The sequence below is a fragment of the Myotis daubentonii genome, chromosome 21 (genome assembly GCF_963259705.1).
Source record: "Myotis daubentonii chromosome 21, mMyoDau2.1, whole genome shotgun sequence".
Lineage (NCBI taxonomy): Eukaryota > Metazoa > Chordata > Mammalia > Chiroptera > Vespertilionidae > Myotis > Myotis daubentonii.
The window spans coordinates 9799170-9814415 of NC_081860.1; the positions used below are offsets into that span (position 1 = coordinate 9799170).

Below are 15246 nucleotides of genomic sequence, written 5' to 3' on the forward strand. Positions count from 1 at the left end.
ACTCGTTCAGCTGGTTTCCTCTTCACAGACCCGCATTCACACTGCTTCTGTTCCCCAAGTGCTCTGGGTCTGGACTTGCTTTAGGCTCACCACGGTGGAGTTCCCCAAAGAGTCATTTCTCTGTCTCCCCGAGTGGCGGAATGGGTAGGGCCAAGTCTGTGCGCTCCCTTTGAAAATTGTCATCAGCGGGGCGAGGTAGACAGGTATTATTACGCAAGTTACTGGGTGTTAGACTCAGGAGTAGGTTTGACTTCTGGGACCTGGCAGGCTCACACACACACTCGCATACACATACCCAGATGCAGGGCTGTCATCACTGAGAGCCTGCTGGTGCTTGTGTGCATTAGCTCAGCTAATCTTTACAATAATCTCATGGGAATCGGTGCCGCCCCTAATCCTGTCTTACAGACAGAAAACCGGAGCTCGGAGAGGCTGGCTGGCTGGATGGCATTCTTGCTCATTCTCATTTCCTTCCCTCTTTTCTCAAAGAAGAAGTGGGCATGTTCCTTACCATCGCTGGCTGTAGGCTCTTACTTAATTTTGTTCTTTATTTCTTGTGTCTTTAGTCCCTCTTTCACTTGTTCTCTCTCTTTTTTTTTTTTTAATATATTTTATTGGTGTTTTACAGAGAGGAAGGGAGAGGGATAGAGAGTTAGAAACATTGATGAGAGAGAAACATCGATCAGCTGCCTCCTGCACACTCCCCACTGGGGATATGCCGCAACCAAGGTACATGCCCTTGACTGGAATTGAACCTGGGACCCTTGAGTCCACAGGCCGATGCTCTATCCACTGAGCCAAGCCAGTTAGGGCCACTTGTTTTCTTCTTGCAGGCTTCAAATTAGTCTTCTTCAGTCGAGAGAGGGAGAGAGAGAGAGAGAGAGAGAGAGAGAGAGAGAGAGAGAGAGAGAGAGAGAGAGAGAGACTCTAAGACAGGCACTCCTTCCTTGGACATACCACCTCTTAAGACTAACCTTTTCTTTCCTTCTTAAACCTCTTGAAATCAAGAAGTCTACATTTGCCCTAGCTCAAGCATGTCAAACTCGCGGGCCCGCATGCCTCATTTATTTGGCCTGTGTTAGCCTTTGAGTTTGACATGCTTGCCCCCGTTGTGGGCTTTGTCCCCAGTAGGGGGCGTGCAGGAGGCAGCCGATCCATGATTCTCATCATTGAGGTTTCTCTTTCCCTCCCCGTTCCTCTCTGAAATCAATGAAAATAAAAAAGTGGAATCAAGGACATTAAAAAAAAAGTGAAGTCTACATTTGCTAGTTCCCCACTGCTAGTCACTTTTCTAGTTACAGGAATCTGACGCCTTCGCCTCACTCCACTGAGACCCCCCTCATTGGGCTCACAAGTTGACATTCTCCCTCATGCGCCATGTCCTTTTCTCCTTGCCACTCATCTCTCTACCGCATTTGATGTTGGCGACTTCTTCCAGCTTCCTGAACAGTTTTCCTTCCTTGATTGCTGTCATGTGATTCTCTCGTGGTTTTCATTTTTTAAAAAATATATTTTATTGATTTTTTACAGAGAGGAAGGGAGAGGGATAGAGAGTTAGAAACATTGATGAGAGAGAAACATCAATCAGCTGCCTCCTGCACACCCCCTACTGAGGATGTGCCCACAACCCAGGTACATGCCCTTGACCGGAATTGAACCTGGGACCCTTCAGTCCGCAGGCTGACGCTCTATCCACTGAGCCAAACCGGTTAGGGCTCATGGTTTTCATTTTATTATAGTGACTTTTCTTTCTGTGTATTTGCCTCTTAAAAGTTATTGTTTTCTTTCTTTTTTTTTTTTAATGTATTTTATTGATTTCTTACAGAGAGGAAGGGAGAAGGTTAGAGAGTTAGAAACATGGATGAGAGAGAAACATTGATCAGCTGCAGCTGCCTCCTGCACACCCCCTACTGGGTATGTGCCCGCAACCAAGGTACATGCCCTTGGCCAGAATCGAACCTGGGACCCTTGAGTCCGCAGGCCGAGGCTCTAGCCACTGAGCCAAACCGGTTAGGGCTGTTTTCTTTCTTTAAAAAATATATGTTTATTGATTTTAGAGTGGAAGGGAGAGGGAGAGAGAAATAGGAACATGAATGATGAGAATCATTGGTCAGCTGCCTCCTGCACGCCCCCTACTGGGGATTGAGCCCACAATCCTGGCATATGCCCTTGATTGGAATCAAACCTGGACCCTTCAGTCGGCAGGTGGACGCTCTATCCACTGAGCGAAACTGGCCAGGGCAAACTAGTCATTGTGTTCTGAGGCGCAGTCCTTGACCATTTCTATTTCTGTGTAATCTGGGTCTCTGGCGAGCTCATCCCACTCTTGGTCCCAGTTTTCAAACTTGGGTTTCCAACCTGGTCTCCCTGAGTTCAGACTTATAGTTCCAACTGCCTGCAGGATGTCACTACCCCCCCGCCCGCCACCACCCCTTGCATTTCAACCTGGACATGTTTCAGGCATGAATTTAGCATCCTGGCCTGCTTCTCCTGGTGTCCCCAGCCTTGTTACATGGCATCATTGTTTATTTAGTCATCCATGCCGCAAGTCGCCAAATCATCGTTTAAAAATAAAACAACCTTTTCCCTTTTATAGAAGTTTCTGCAAATTCACTATAGAGGGTGCATGCTGCCAGATTTTTTCTGGAACTGTGAGTGTGAGAATGTGGGGTTTTCCCACATAAGGAATGGTAATACGCTGCTATTATTCTTTTTTATCTTTGCCAGTCTGATAGCTGAAAACGGTGTTATTGTTACTTTCATTTGCATTTCTTTGATTAATAGTGAGTACAAATATTTCCTGTTATTACTGACCATTTACTAGTATTTTTGTTAATCCTCACTTGAGGATATTTTTCCCCATTGATATTCAGAGAGAGTGGAAGGGAGGGGTGTGAGAGAGTCACATAGATTGGATGCCTCCTCACTCAGCCCCACCAGGGCTGGGGATCAAACCCAGGTACATGCCTTTGACCAGGAATTAAACCCAAGACCCTTTGGTTCACAGGCTGATGCTCTAACCACTGAGCCCACCAGCCAGGGCACTGACCCTTTATAATCTTTTGTGAACTGCCTTTTTGTGTTTCTATCCCATTTTTCCTAGGGAAATATTTGTTATTTTATTTATTTCAAGCATTTATGTAGAATATGAAGATTATAGGAGATTATTATTCCTTTGTTACATGTTATAAATTTATCATCTGGTTTATCTCTCTGTTTGATTTAAAATATATATATTTTTATTGATTTCAGAAAGGAAGGGAGAGGGGAGAGTTAGAAACATCAATGATGAGAGAGAATCATCAATTGGCTGCCTCCTGCACACCCCGATTGAGTCAGCAACCCGGGCATGTGCCCTTGACCAGAATCGAACCCCGGACCCTTCACTCCACAGGCCAATGCTCTATCCACTGAGCCAAACCGGCTAGGGCTCCATTTGATTTTTTAAAATTGATTTTCATAGAAGTGTAACTGCTTTTTGTGTAGCCAATTGTTTCCCTTTCCTTTGTGATTTCTACCTCCATGGTTTTGTCAGGAAAAGCCTTTCCCGTTTCAGGATTGTACAACCATTCATCTATATTTTTTCCTTCCTTTTTTATTTTTAAAATTTCTAATCCATTTGGTGATTAATGTCAGTAGTGAAATGTGAGGTCAGGAGCTCACTTTGTTTTTTGGTTCTTTTCCGGTCGTCACTAAAGCCTGCATCTTCCCCGATGCCCTTCTCACCCCAGGCCCAGCTATCTAACATCTGCAAAGAGGCTCCTTCCTCTGTGATTAGTCACCATTTCTCTTTCTGTTTCCATCATTCCCCCAGTTCCAGACCTCATTCTCTCTCACCTAGATTCCTGAAATAGTTGCCTCTTGAATCTTGTCTTCCATGTTGTCGTCCTAGTTACTGTTCTAAAGTCTCAGTTCTGACCGAGCCACTCCTTTGTATTAATGTATTTAATGAAAAATTTTAAGTTATAGTTGGCCAAGTCATTCTTTTATTTCAATTTAATTTTTATTTATTGACTGATTTTATTTTATTTTTTTTTAAAGTATGTTTTATTGATTTTTTACAGAGAGGAAGGGAGAGGGACAGAGAGTTAGAAACATCAATGAGAGAGAAACATCGATCAGCTGCCTCCTGCACACCACCTCCTGGGGATGTGCCCGCAACCAAGGTACATGCCCTTGACCGGAATCGAACCCGGGACCCTTCAGTCCGCAGGCTGATGCTCCATCCACTGAGCCAAACCAGCCAGGGCTATTGACTGATTTTAGAGAGCGGGAGGAAGGGAGAGAGAAAAACATGGATTTGTTGTCCCACCTATTGATGTACTCATTGGTTGATTCTTACATGTGTCCTGCTCGGGGATTGAACCCGCAACCTTGGAGTATGGGGACCACACTCTAACCTACTGAGCTATCTGGCCAGGGCACAGCCAAGTCATTCTTCTGTTTGAAAACTTTCATGGCTCCCATTGCCTGCAGATTAGATACCAGGCTCCAGACAGCTCCATCTCCACGGAGTCCTCCAGCAGCATGCTTTGTCATTCCCTAAATATGCCATTTGTGGTCATGCCTTCGGGCCTTTTGCTTATGCCCTTTCCTTTATCTTAAACATCTCCTTTTCCCATTGTTTACCTCTAAGTACCGTCTATCTTAAAGCCAGTTTAGCTCTCATCTCCTGTGGTAGCCAGTTGGTTAAGCATCTCTGTCCCAAGAGGATGATCTCTTTAAAGGTGGGGCAGGTATTCGGCACATTTTATAGGTGCTGCACAGAGTGGTCCATTAAAAATGTTTCCTGAACTACCCTTGCTGGTTTGGCTCAGGGGCTAGAGCACCGGCCTGCAGACTGAAGGGTCCCAGGTTCGATTCCGGCCAAGGACACATGCCTGGGTTGTGGGCTCGATCCCCAGTAGGGGGCGTACAGGAGGCAGCCAGTCAATGATTCTCTCTCATCATTGATGTTTCTATCTCTCTCTCCCTCTCCCTTCCCCTCTGAAATCAATAAAAATATATTAAAAAATGTTTCCTGAATGAATGTGAATAGATTTTTTTGAAAAACTGATTTAAAATATGTATATAACAGCTTTATAAAAGCAGCCTAAATATGAAAGGGATATAAGAATTTTTTATGAGAGCCCTGGCTGTGTAGCTCAGTTGATTAGAGAGTCATCCTGATATGCCAAGGTTGCAAGTTCTACCCCCAGTCAGGGCCCATAAAAGAATCAGCCAATGAATGCATAACTAAGTGGAACAACAAATCGATGTTTCTTTCCCTCCCCTTTCTTCTCTCTCTCTCACAAATCAATCAATCAAAAAAATAATTATGAGAATTATTATGTAATTATATGAAAGACAGGCTTTTATATGAGCACTCATTGTTCACACTAATTGTGTCTACTTCACCCGTGTTTAACATTTAACATGCCCGTCTCTTGGTGCTTGATAGAGGAGGATGGTGAGTGAGGTCATGGACTGTGGTGTGGGACGCTTCAGAAAGTCCAGTTTCAGAACTGGAGCATTTGTTAGTGAGTGCTCAGTAGGTGGTAGCTGTCATTTTTCAAAGAGGCAATATATTGTAGCACTGGAGTTTAGGCTTTAGAACCACACCAGCTTTGGTTCAAGAGTGAGCTTAGCCTGTCCAGTCTGACTCAGTGGTTGAGCGTTGACCTATGAACCAGGAGGTCATGATTCGATTCCTGGTCAGGGCGCATTCCTGGGTTGCAGGCTGGATCCCTAGGCCTGGGAGAGGGGGGCGGGAGGGGGGCGCGGGGTGTGCAGAAGGCAGCCGATCAGCGATTCTCATCATTGATGTTTCTATCTCTCCCTCTCCCTTCCTCTCTGAAATGAATAAAAAATATATATATATTTTAAAAAGAGTGAGCTTAGCCACTTACAAGCTCGGTAATTTTGGAGAGATTATTTTACTTTTAGGAGCGCATGGTTTCCGTATCGGGAAGATAAGAACAATATTACTGCTTCCCTTATGGCTTTTTGCAAGTATCAAGTGAGATAATTCATGCAAAGCATTTAGCTTCATATCTGCCATGTGGGGTTAGAGGTTATATTTTTAGTGTTACTTATATTGAAAATGAGCCATTGAGGAGGATAAAATGTTGAAAGTTTCTGTCCCTTGTTTTGAGAGGAAGGACTAAGAACTCGTCCCCCCATTTTCAACTCTTATGAGAAATACTGTGAGAAATACAAGGGTTTTGTTGTGGCTGTGGCTGTGGCTGAGCATCCTGATCACAGGTGGGTGTGCTGATGTCATATCACTACTTTGCTTGTAAGTGACTTATTTATTTTACATATTTTTATTGATTTCAGAGAGGAAGGGAGAGGGAGAGAGAGACAGAAACATCAATGATGAGAAAGAATCATTGATCGGCTGCCTCCCGCACAGCCCACACTGGGGATGGAGCCCACAACCCAGGCGTGTGCCCTTGACGGGAATTGAACCTGGGACCCTTCAGTCCATAGGTCAACACTTTATCCACTTGAGCAGAACCGGCTAGGGCATAAGTGACTGATTTGTTAGAACATCTGTACCTGCAGAAACATTTGTACTTGAAGAAAAATGTGAAACTCCCACATTGCGGTCAGAATGATTTTCTGAAACCCAGACCTGTCCAAGTCATCCCCCTTTTAAAACCCTGCAGTGTCCCCCATGACTAGGATGAAAGAAAGGTTTCATAGCCTGACAGGCAGGCCTTGCACCATCCAGCCCGCCGACTTCTTCATCGTCCCCTCCTAGCGTTCCCCTTGCACTTTACCTCCCAGCAATAGCGTCAAAATGGACCGAGATGGTTTGGGAGCATTGGGGCATTAAAGAGAGAGGGAGTGGGAGGTGAGGGGAGTGGAGGAGTTGGTGTAGACTAGATCTTTAATGAGCTTCCCAACCGCGAGATTCTATGAATAGAAGACAGTGTTAAACGTGAAAACTGGTAAAAAGTTGTGTGGCCACTGCTTTTTCTTTTGTGCATGGATTATTATTACTTTTTGTACTTAAATAAAAAAATAAATTGATTCCGGAGAGAGGAAGGGAAAGAGAAACCCCAAGCCGTTGCCCCCACACGCGCCCTGACTGGGGATTTAAACCTTAACCTGGGTTTGTGCCCTGACTAGGAATCAAACCCACCACCTTTTGGTGTTCAGGATGATGCTACCCCAGCCAGGGTGATGATTTTATTTTTTATTTCAGCTTTATTGAGGTATAATTAGCATACAAACTTATAAGACATTTTAAGTGTACATTGTCGTGACTTGTTATACGTACACCTTGTGAAAGGACCATCTAGTTAATTAACATATCCATCACCTCACATATTTACTTATTTTAGTAAAAACATTTATTTATATTCTACTCTCCTAGCAGATTTCACTTATAAAGCACAGTGTTCTCAGCTGTACTCACCATGTGTTATGTATTTGAGGTTTGTACTCTTCTACCAACCTCTCCCTATTTCTCATATTCCTGGAACCACTTTTCTATTATTTCTACGAGATTTTTTTTTTTTGCATTGTTTTTTAGATTGCACATAGAAGCAATACCATGCAATGTTTGTCTTTGGCTTATTTTACTTAGCATAATGCCCTCAAGTTCCATCCATGTTGTCACAAATGGCAGGATTTTCTTTCTCATATCTGAATATTTTAATTTTCACACACATACACACACACACACACACACACACACACACACACACACACACACCCCTTTATCCATTCATAAGTTGATGCACAGTTAGGTTGCTTCCATATCTTGGCTATTGTGAATAATGCTGCAATTAAGAGGGGAGTTCAGACCTACCTTTGATCTCCAGGTTTCGTTTCGCTTCCTTTGACTGTACACCCAGAAGTGGGATGGCCGGGTTCTATGACAGTTCTGTTTTTAATTTTTTTTGAAGACGGACCTCCCTGTTGCCTTCGGAGTGGCTGCACCAATTTACAGTCCCACCAATAGTGCATAGCGGTTCTCTTTTCTCCACATCCTCCCCACCACTTGGTACTTCTTGTCTTTCTGGTGACAGCCTGCCTGGCTGCCTCTCCTAGCCCTCTGGCTGTCTCTCCCTTTCACCAAATCATACTTGGCTTCTCTCCCTCTGGCCTGACCCTTGAGTGATGTTCTGCGTCACTACAGGAAACTTCCTGGTGTAGCTGATAATCTGGACTGTTTTACAGCAGTCAGACTAGGGAAAGCACAGAGAGGATTGATTGTGGGAGATGTTGCATGGTCCCTGCTTTTACTTGGATATATATTTTTTAAAAAATATATTTTTATTGATTTCAGAGAGGAAGGGAGAGGGGGAGAGAGAGAAACATCAGTGATGAAAGAGAATTTTTGATCAGCTGCCTCCTGCCCCACCCTCACTGGGGACCGAGCCCACAACCCGGGCATGTGCCCTTGATGGGAATCGAACCCAGAACCCTTCCGTTTGCAGGCCGACGCTCTATCCACTGAGCCAAACCGGCTGGGGCTGATATTAATCTAGTAATCCCAGCGGAGAGGAAAGCCCACACAACTTTGGTAACTGGCTCTGATTCAAGGCAAAAACACATACTGTGCTGCTTATTCATCGTCTTCCCTGTGTGTTCACCTTATTTTGACAAGAAAAGTAATTTTTTCTTCATACTGTTACATGGCAAAGAGCTGCTGCTGGCTCACACTGAGCGGTTCTAGAACAGTGGTCCTCAACCTGTGGGTCGCAACCCCTTTGGCGGTCGAACGACCCTTTCACAGGGGTCGCCTAAGACCATCCTGCACATCAGATATTTACATGACGATTCATCACAGTAGCAACATTACAGTGATGAAGTAGCAACGAAAATAATTTTATGGTGGGGTCACCACAACATGAGGAACTGTATTTAAAGGGCCAGAAGGTTGAGAACCACTGCTCTAGAGTGTCCCTGTCAATGAGATCACAGGGTAGACTGCCCCCGAGGGCTGGGTTGCCAGGAGCTGTTTGCTGTGTCCTTTCAGCAGTGAAATATTGGAGAGATGGCTGTATGAGGTTTGTCCTGAGACTACACCCGTTTTCTGTACCAATAACCTACACTGTTTTCCCCATCCTCCTGTGGTCTTTAGGCTCTTCCTGAAGTAGAGTTTGGATTTTGTAACTGTTACAGATTGCTATCTAATTTAGTGTGCTGGCATCTCTTCCGGAAAACTCATTTGTTTCCTGGTGGGCCTCCTCCCACCCCACCCCCTCCTCATCCCTGACATTTAAATTCTACCTGAAAGAAAAGTCAGAAGAGGAAATTTTATTTATTATCATTGAATTGAGAGAATGACCAGAAAATTCTCTCGCCCATTCATATATCCAGGCAGTCTTTATTTAAGAGTCGACTATGGGGCAGACAGTATGCTGGCTGCTTTAAAAGTATAACAGATTTGAAAATAAGGTGGAGTGACTATTGGAAAGAACTTGAGAAAAACGGGAAATTGTTGCTTTTCCTTATTATTTTTTTAAAATATATTTTTATTGATTTCAGAAAGGAAGGGAGAGAGAGAGATAGAAACATCAATGATGAGAGAGAATCATTGATCGGCTGCCTCCTGCACGCCCCCTACTGGGGATCGAGCCAGCAACCTGGGCATGTGCCCCAACCAGTCCACAGGCCCATGTGCTATCCACTGAGCCAAACTGGCTAGGGCTCCTTGTTGTTTTTTAAAGATTCTGAGCAGTAGGCCCAGTTTGAAAAGATAAAATTAATACAAGAGATGTTATTCTTAATTAGAAAAATAACAATTTGTAAAAGAATAATATAAGCTCTATTTTATATATTTCAAGCAACTTTTATTAATAGAATTATATAAAAACATAGATAAGTGGGATCATAAATACATTTACATATTATTTGGCCTGTTTTTCTATTGGTATGTTAGCGTTTTCATTCCAATCATAATTTTTCATGGGTTTATGTGTCTGTGTGTATATAATATAGCATATTTAAATGTTTCTTACAATTTTATTTGCCTTATAACTAAATTTCTGTGTATCAATGCACATTATAAATGTTTCAATTTTACTTGGCAGTAAATTTAGTTCTTACTTTAGTCAGTTGTACCTTTGGATTTTTTTCATTGGCTTTTTAAGATTTATCACTAGTGAAATAGATCCGGCAACATCTAGTGTGTAGGGAGTTTTCCCCCCAGGTTGGTAAAGATTGTAGGGATAGCATCAGCTTTGTAAAATTCGAGTAGAATAGTTTTAAATTAGGGGCTTAAATCTGGAGGTAAATGAAATTTCTGAGATATATATTTAACTATATGCACATTTTTTAGGGGGGGACCTATAGTGTTTCTTTTTTTTAAAAAAAAATGTATTTTTTATTGATTTCAGAAAGGAAAGGAGAGTGAGAGAGAGAATCATTGACTGGCTGCCTCCTGCATGCCCCCTACTGGGGATCAAGCCCACAACCCGGGCATGTGCCCTTGACTGGAATCGAACCCAGGACCCTTCAGTCCACAGGCCAACGCTCTATCCACTGAGCCAAACTGTCTAGGGCAGTGGTCGGCAAACTCATTAGTCAACAGAGCCAAATATCAACAGTACAACGATTGAAATTTCTTTTGAGAGCCAAATTTTTTAAACTTAATCTATATAGTCCTAACCAGTTTGGCTCAATGGATAGAGCGTCGGCCTGCAGACTCAAGGGTCCCAGGTTCGATTTCAGTCAAGGGCATGTACCTTGGTTGCAGGCACATACCCAGTAGGGAGTGTGAAGGAGGCAGCTGATTGATGTTTCTAACTTTCTATTCCTCTCCCTTCCTCTCTGTAAGAAATCAATAAAATACATTTTAAAAAAAACTTAAACTATATAGGTAGGTACATTGTTATTAACTTAATTAGGGTGCTCCTAAGGCTTAGGAAGAGCCACACTCAAGGGGCCAAAGAGCCGCATGTGGCTCGCGAGCCGCAGTTTGCCAACCACGGGTCTAGGGCGTTACTGATTTTTGGGATCATATAGTGTTTCTTAGATGTTCAGAGATTTCTGTGACTCAAAAAAAAAAAAGGTTTAAAATCATTGCTCTAAATGATTTTTAGTTACATACCTTTCTGTTTGTAGAAAACATATGCAATTAAACTCTGATTTGTTGTATCTTGGGCTTCCCTGAAATCTTGCGAGAAGTGTTCGAGGGACAAAATACAGTTTTCCTTCCGTCTTTACAACCTCTTCTTCTCTGAAAAGCACTGAAGAATTCATTTTTATTGCTTTCATGAAAGGTACCTTCAGTGTTTTAGCCAAGATAACTGACTATTTTGGCAACCCCAAACAACCATAAAACCTTGAACCCAGAAATTCACTGTGGGTTCTGAATGCTAAAACCAGAGAACTTCGGCAATGAAACAGTTGAGATGGTGGCTTCGGTTACAAATGGTTTTCCGTAGGAGTCCTTAAGGAGTAACCTAAGGACTGAGGGAACGGATCCGAGGTGCATGGGACAGTCAGGACCCAGGAGCCAGCTGGCTCTGGGGCGGCAGAGAGGAAAGTAGGGTAGAGAAGAGGTGGCATTCATGCTCCAGAAGTTTTCCAAGTTCCCTGCCTCCCATCTGACTGGGTCAGGACAAGGCGTGTGAAATTGGATCTTTTATAAAGAAAAATATATTTTTTTATTGTTTTCAGATAGTCAGGGAGAGGAAGAGAGAGAGAGAAACATCAATGATGAGAGAGAATCATGGATCGGCTGCCTCCTGCAGACCCCTTCACTGGGGAGCGAGCCCACAACCCAGGCATGTGCCCTGACCGGGAATCGAACCGTGACCTCCTGGTTGACGGTGAACTTGGATCTTAAAGGAGTGTTGCTTATGTTCACCTTAAGCCTCTCCGAGGAGAATGGAAATTAAACTTGATCCTCTGAGGAATGCCCAGTCCTCCCTGCCTTGACTCAAGCCCTCCCTCCCTTTTGTGCAGGTGGATGGAAGCATGCCTGGGGGAAGATCTGCCTCCCACCACGGAGCTGGAGGAGGGCCTTCGCAACGGGGTCTACCTTGCCAAACTCGGGAACTTCTTCTCTCCCAAAGTGGTGTCCCTGAAGAAGATCTACGACCGGGAGCAGACCAGATACAAGGTGAGTCCTCCCGGCCTGGCGCTAACATGGCCGTGAATGTGAGTGGTTAGCATGCTTTCTGTGTACGAGTTACTGAGAATGAGTTTAAGGGTGTTTATTCCAACAAAAGTGGAGAAAATAGTGCAAAGTCAAGATATAGTAGTAGAAGAACTTCAGTTGTTTGTATTTCTTTTTTAAAAAATATATTTCTTTATTGATTTCAGAGAGGAAGGGAGAAAGAGAGAGAGATGGAAACATCAATGATGAGAGAGAATCATTGATCGGCTGCCTCCTGCACGCCCCCTACTGGGGATCAAGCCCACAACCCAGGCATGTGCCCTTGGCCGGAATCGAACCCGGGACCCCCCAGTCCGCAGGCTGACGCTCTATCCACTGAGCCAAGTCGGCTAGGGCTGTTTGTATTTCTGATACATTTCTTACGATGTTGGGTATCATGGTCCTTGTGAAATTTTTTTTTTTTTAATCCTCATCTGAGGATATTTTTCCAATGATTTTTAGAGGGAGTAGAAGAGAGAGGGAAAGACAGAGAGAAATATCGATGTGAGAGAAACGCATTGATTGGTGGCCTCCTGCACGCACCCCGACCAGGGCCCGGGCGGGGGAGGAGCCTGCAACCGAGGAACATGCCCTTGACTGGAATTGAACCTGGGACCCTTTGGTCCATAGGCCGATGCTCTATCCACTGAGCCAAACTGGCTAGGGCAGGGCGGGAGGGGGGGGGGCAAACTTTTTGACTCGAGGGCCACAATGGGTTCTTAAACTGGACCGGAGGGCCGGAACAAAAGCATGGATGAAGTGTTTGTGTGAACTAATATAAATTCAAAGTAAACATCATTACATAAAAGGGTATGGTCTTTTTTTTTCAATAGTTTTATTCATTTCAAACGGGCCGGATCCGGCCCGCGGGCCGTAGTTTGCCCACGGCTGGGCTAGGGCCTTGATGAATTTTTTATTTCTTGGAAGGTAGCGGGAAGTAACTAGGGGAACTACTTTAACTTTAACCAAGTCCTGAGATTTGTTGGCAAATTAAAAGCATTAGCAACTTTAGGGAAAAAAGATCAACCTGTGATATTAGAGTTCAAGGTAAAGTGGGAAGGCGATCCAGTTTCAGAAAATGGAGATAAGTGAAAGGGTTTGATTCCTGTGGCCCACGGCCCTGAGAAAGCAGACTGCTTAGTTCAGTTGACAAGGACCAAAATTAGTCGTCTAAGAGCTTCTGTGGGGAGCCTTCCTGAGAGCTCTTATTTGAAATAAGGACGCATATAAAATAGTGGGAGATGGCAAAACCAACAGCCAGTGTATGAGCAGTTGACTATAATGAGCTAAGGATGAAGATGCAATCAAGAGAGATTTTTATGTTCAAATTTAAAGGGAAACAAGGAAGGTATAGACCAGCCGTGGGCAAACTACGGCCCGCGGGCCAGATCCGACCCGTTTGAAATGAATAAAACTGTTGAAATAAAAGGCCGTACCCTTTTATGTAATGATGTGTACTTTGAATTTATATTCATTCACACAAACACTCCATCCATGCTTTTGTTCCGGCCCTCCAGTCCAGTTTAAGAACCCATTGTGGCCCTCGAGTCAAAAAGTTTGCCCACCTCTGGTATAGACCCTAAGCCAAAGCCAAATTAAGATCTCAGATAGAAACCTATCTTTTCTTTTTTTAAAAAAAATATATTTTTATTGATTTCAGAGACGAAGGGAGAGGGAGAGAGAGATAGAAACATCAATGATGAGAGAGAATCATTGATCAGCTGCCTCCTACACACCCCACACTGGGGATCGAGCCCGCAACCTGGGCATGTGCCCTGACCTGAAATCGAACTGTGACCTCCTGGTTCATAGGTCAACACTCAACCACTGAGCCACACTGGCTGGGTCTCTCCGGATAGTTTTTAAATGAGAGGAGCGGAGATGTGGATCTGGCTTTTTGGGATTGGAATGTGAACATAATGCTATAGCAGACCTTGAATTTAAGGGGACCTTGTAAAGTTTGTCAAGGAAACTTGCAAGACAGTTTTTATTTAGTATTTTGTCCCTGTTGGCAACGTGTCTATTTTTTAAATTAAAAAAAAATTTATTAAATTGATTGGGGTGACACTGGTCAACATGAACATATAGGTTTCAGGTGTGGGTTTCTTTGTTACCGGATCTGTATAGTGCACCGTGTGCCCACCACCTAAAGTCAGATCTTCTCCTGTCACCTTATATAAGGACGCCCTTCTCCCCCACCTAATGGTCTTTTATTTGTTCTAGGCGACTGGCCTCCACTTCCGGCACACGGATAATGTGATTCAGTGGTTGAATGCCATGGACGAGATTGGCTTGCCTAAGGTAATTCACGTGATAGTCATAGTTCTGGCTCAGCTCTGTCTTGGCATAAGGGTTCTCACTCTACTTATGAAAGTATTCTTTATTTTCAATGGAATCTGTGGTGATTTTTTAAAAAAGTACTTAAGATCTCTTTCTTCTGTTTCTTTTAGAAAATAGTTTTGTTTTTTTGTTTTATATTCTTTATCCCTGCTTCACCCCACCTTAGAGAAATTCCTTGTGATATCATTTACTTTTACTGCATCAAATTGTAGACTTACATTAAAATTCACATACCATGATATTCTGCCAGACACCACATGAATTTTAAAGTATATAATTCAGTGGGTTATTATTATTATTAACAATGTTGTTTCATTAAAATTTGACTTTAGGAGAACAAAATAAATCAACAAACAAAATAGAAACAGACTCATAAACACAGAGAACAGACTGATGATTGACAGAGGGGAGGGGGGAGGAGAACTGGCTATAAAAGGTGAAGGGATTAAGATGTACAAATTGGCCCTAACCAGTTTCGCTCAATGGATAGAGTGTCGGCCTGTGGACTGAAAGGTCCTGGGTTTGATTCCAGTCAAAGGAACATGCCAGCGTTGTGGGTTCGATCCCCAGTAGGGTGTGCAGGGGGCAGCCAAATCAATGATTCTCTCTCATCATTGATGTTTCTATCTCTCTCTCCCTCTCCCTTCCTCTCTGAAATCAATAAAAATATATTTTTTTAAAAATAAATAAATAAATAAATAAATAAAATTTGACTTTAGGGAATATTTTAGAAATGTTTTCTTCCAGCTTCAGAATAACCAAATTTAGGGTGTTTGAAGGGTCATTTTAAAAAAATATATTTT

At 43.2% G+C, this 15246-nt stretch overlaps 1 protein-coding gene across 1 annotated transcript in view; it reads left to right on the plus strand.

Annotated features, from left to right (window-relative positions):
• IQGAP1 (IQ motif containing GTPase activating protein 1) overlaps window positions 1-15246 on the plus strand; it is a 104496-nt gene that overhangs the window by 26754 nt on the left and 62496 nt on the right. Inside the window, exons 3-4 of the mRNA XM_059678159.1 lie at window positions 11911-12067; window positions 14327-14404. Coding sequence (XP_059534142.1) covers window positions 11911-12067; window positions 14327-14404 — 235 coding nt within the window. The remainder of the gene's footprint in view (window positions 1-11910; window positions 12068-14326; window positions 14405-15246) is intronic.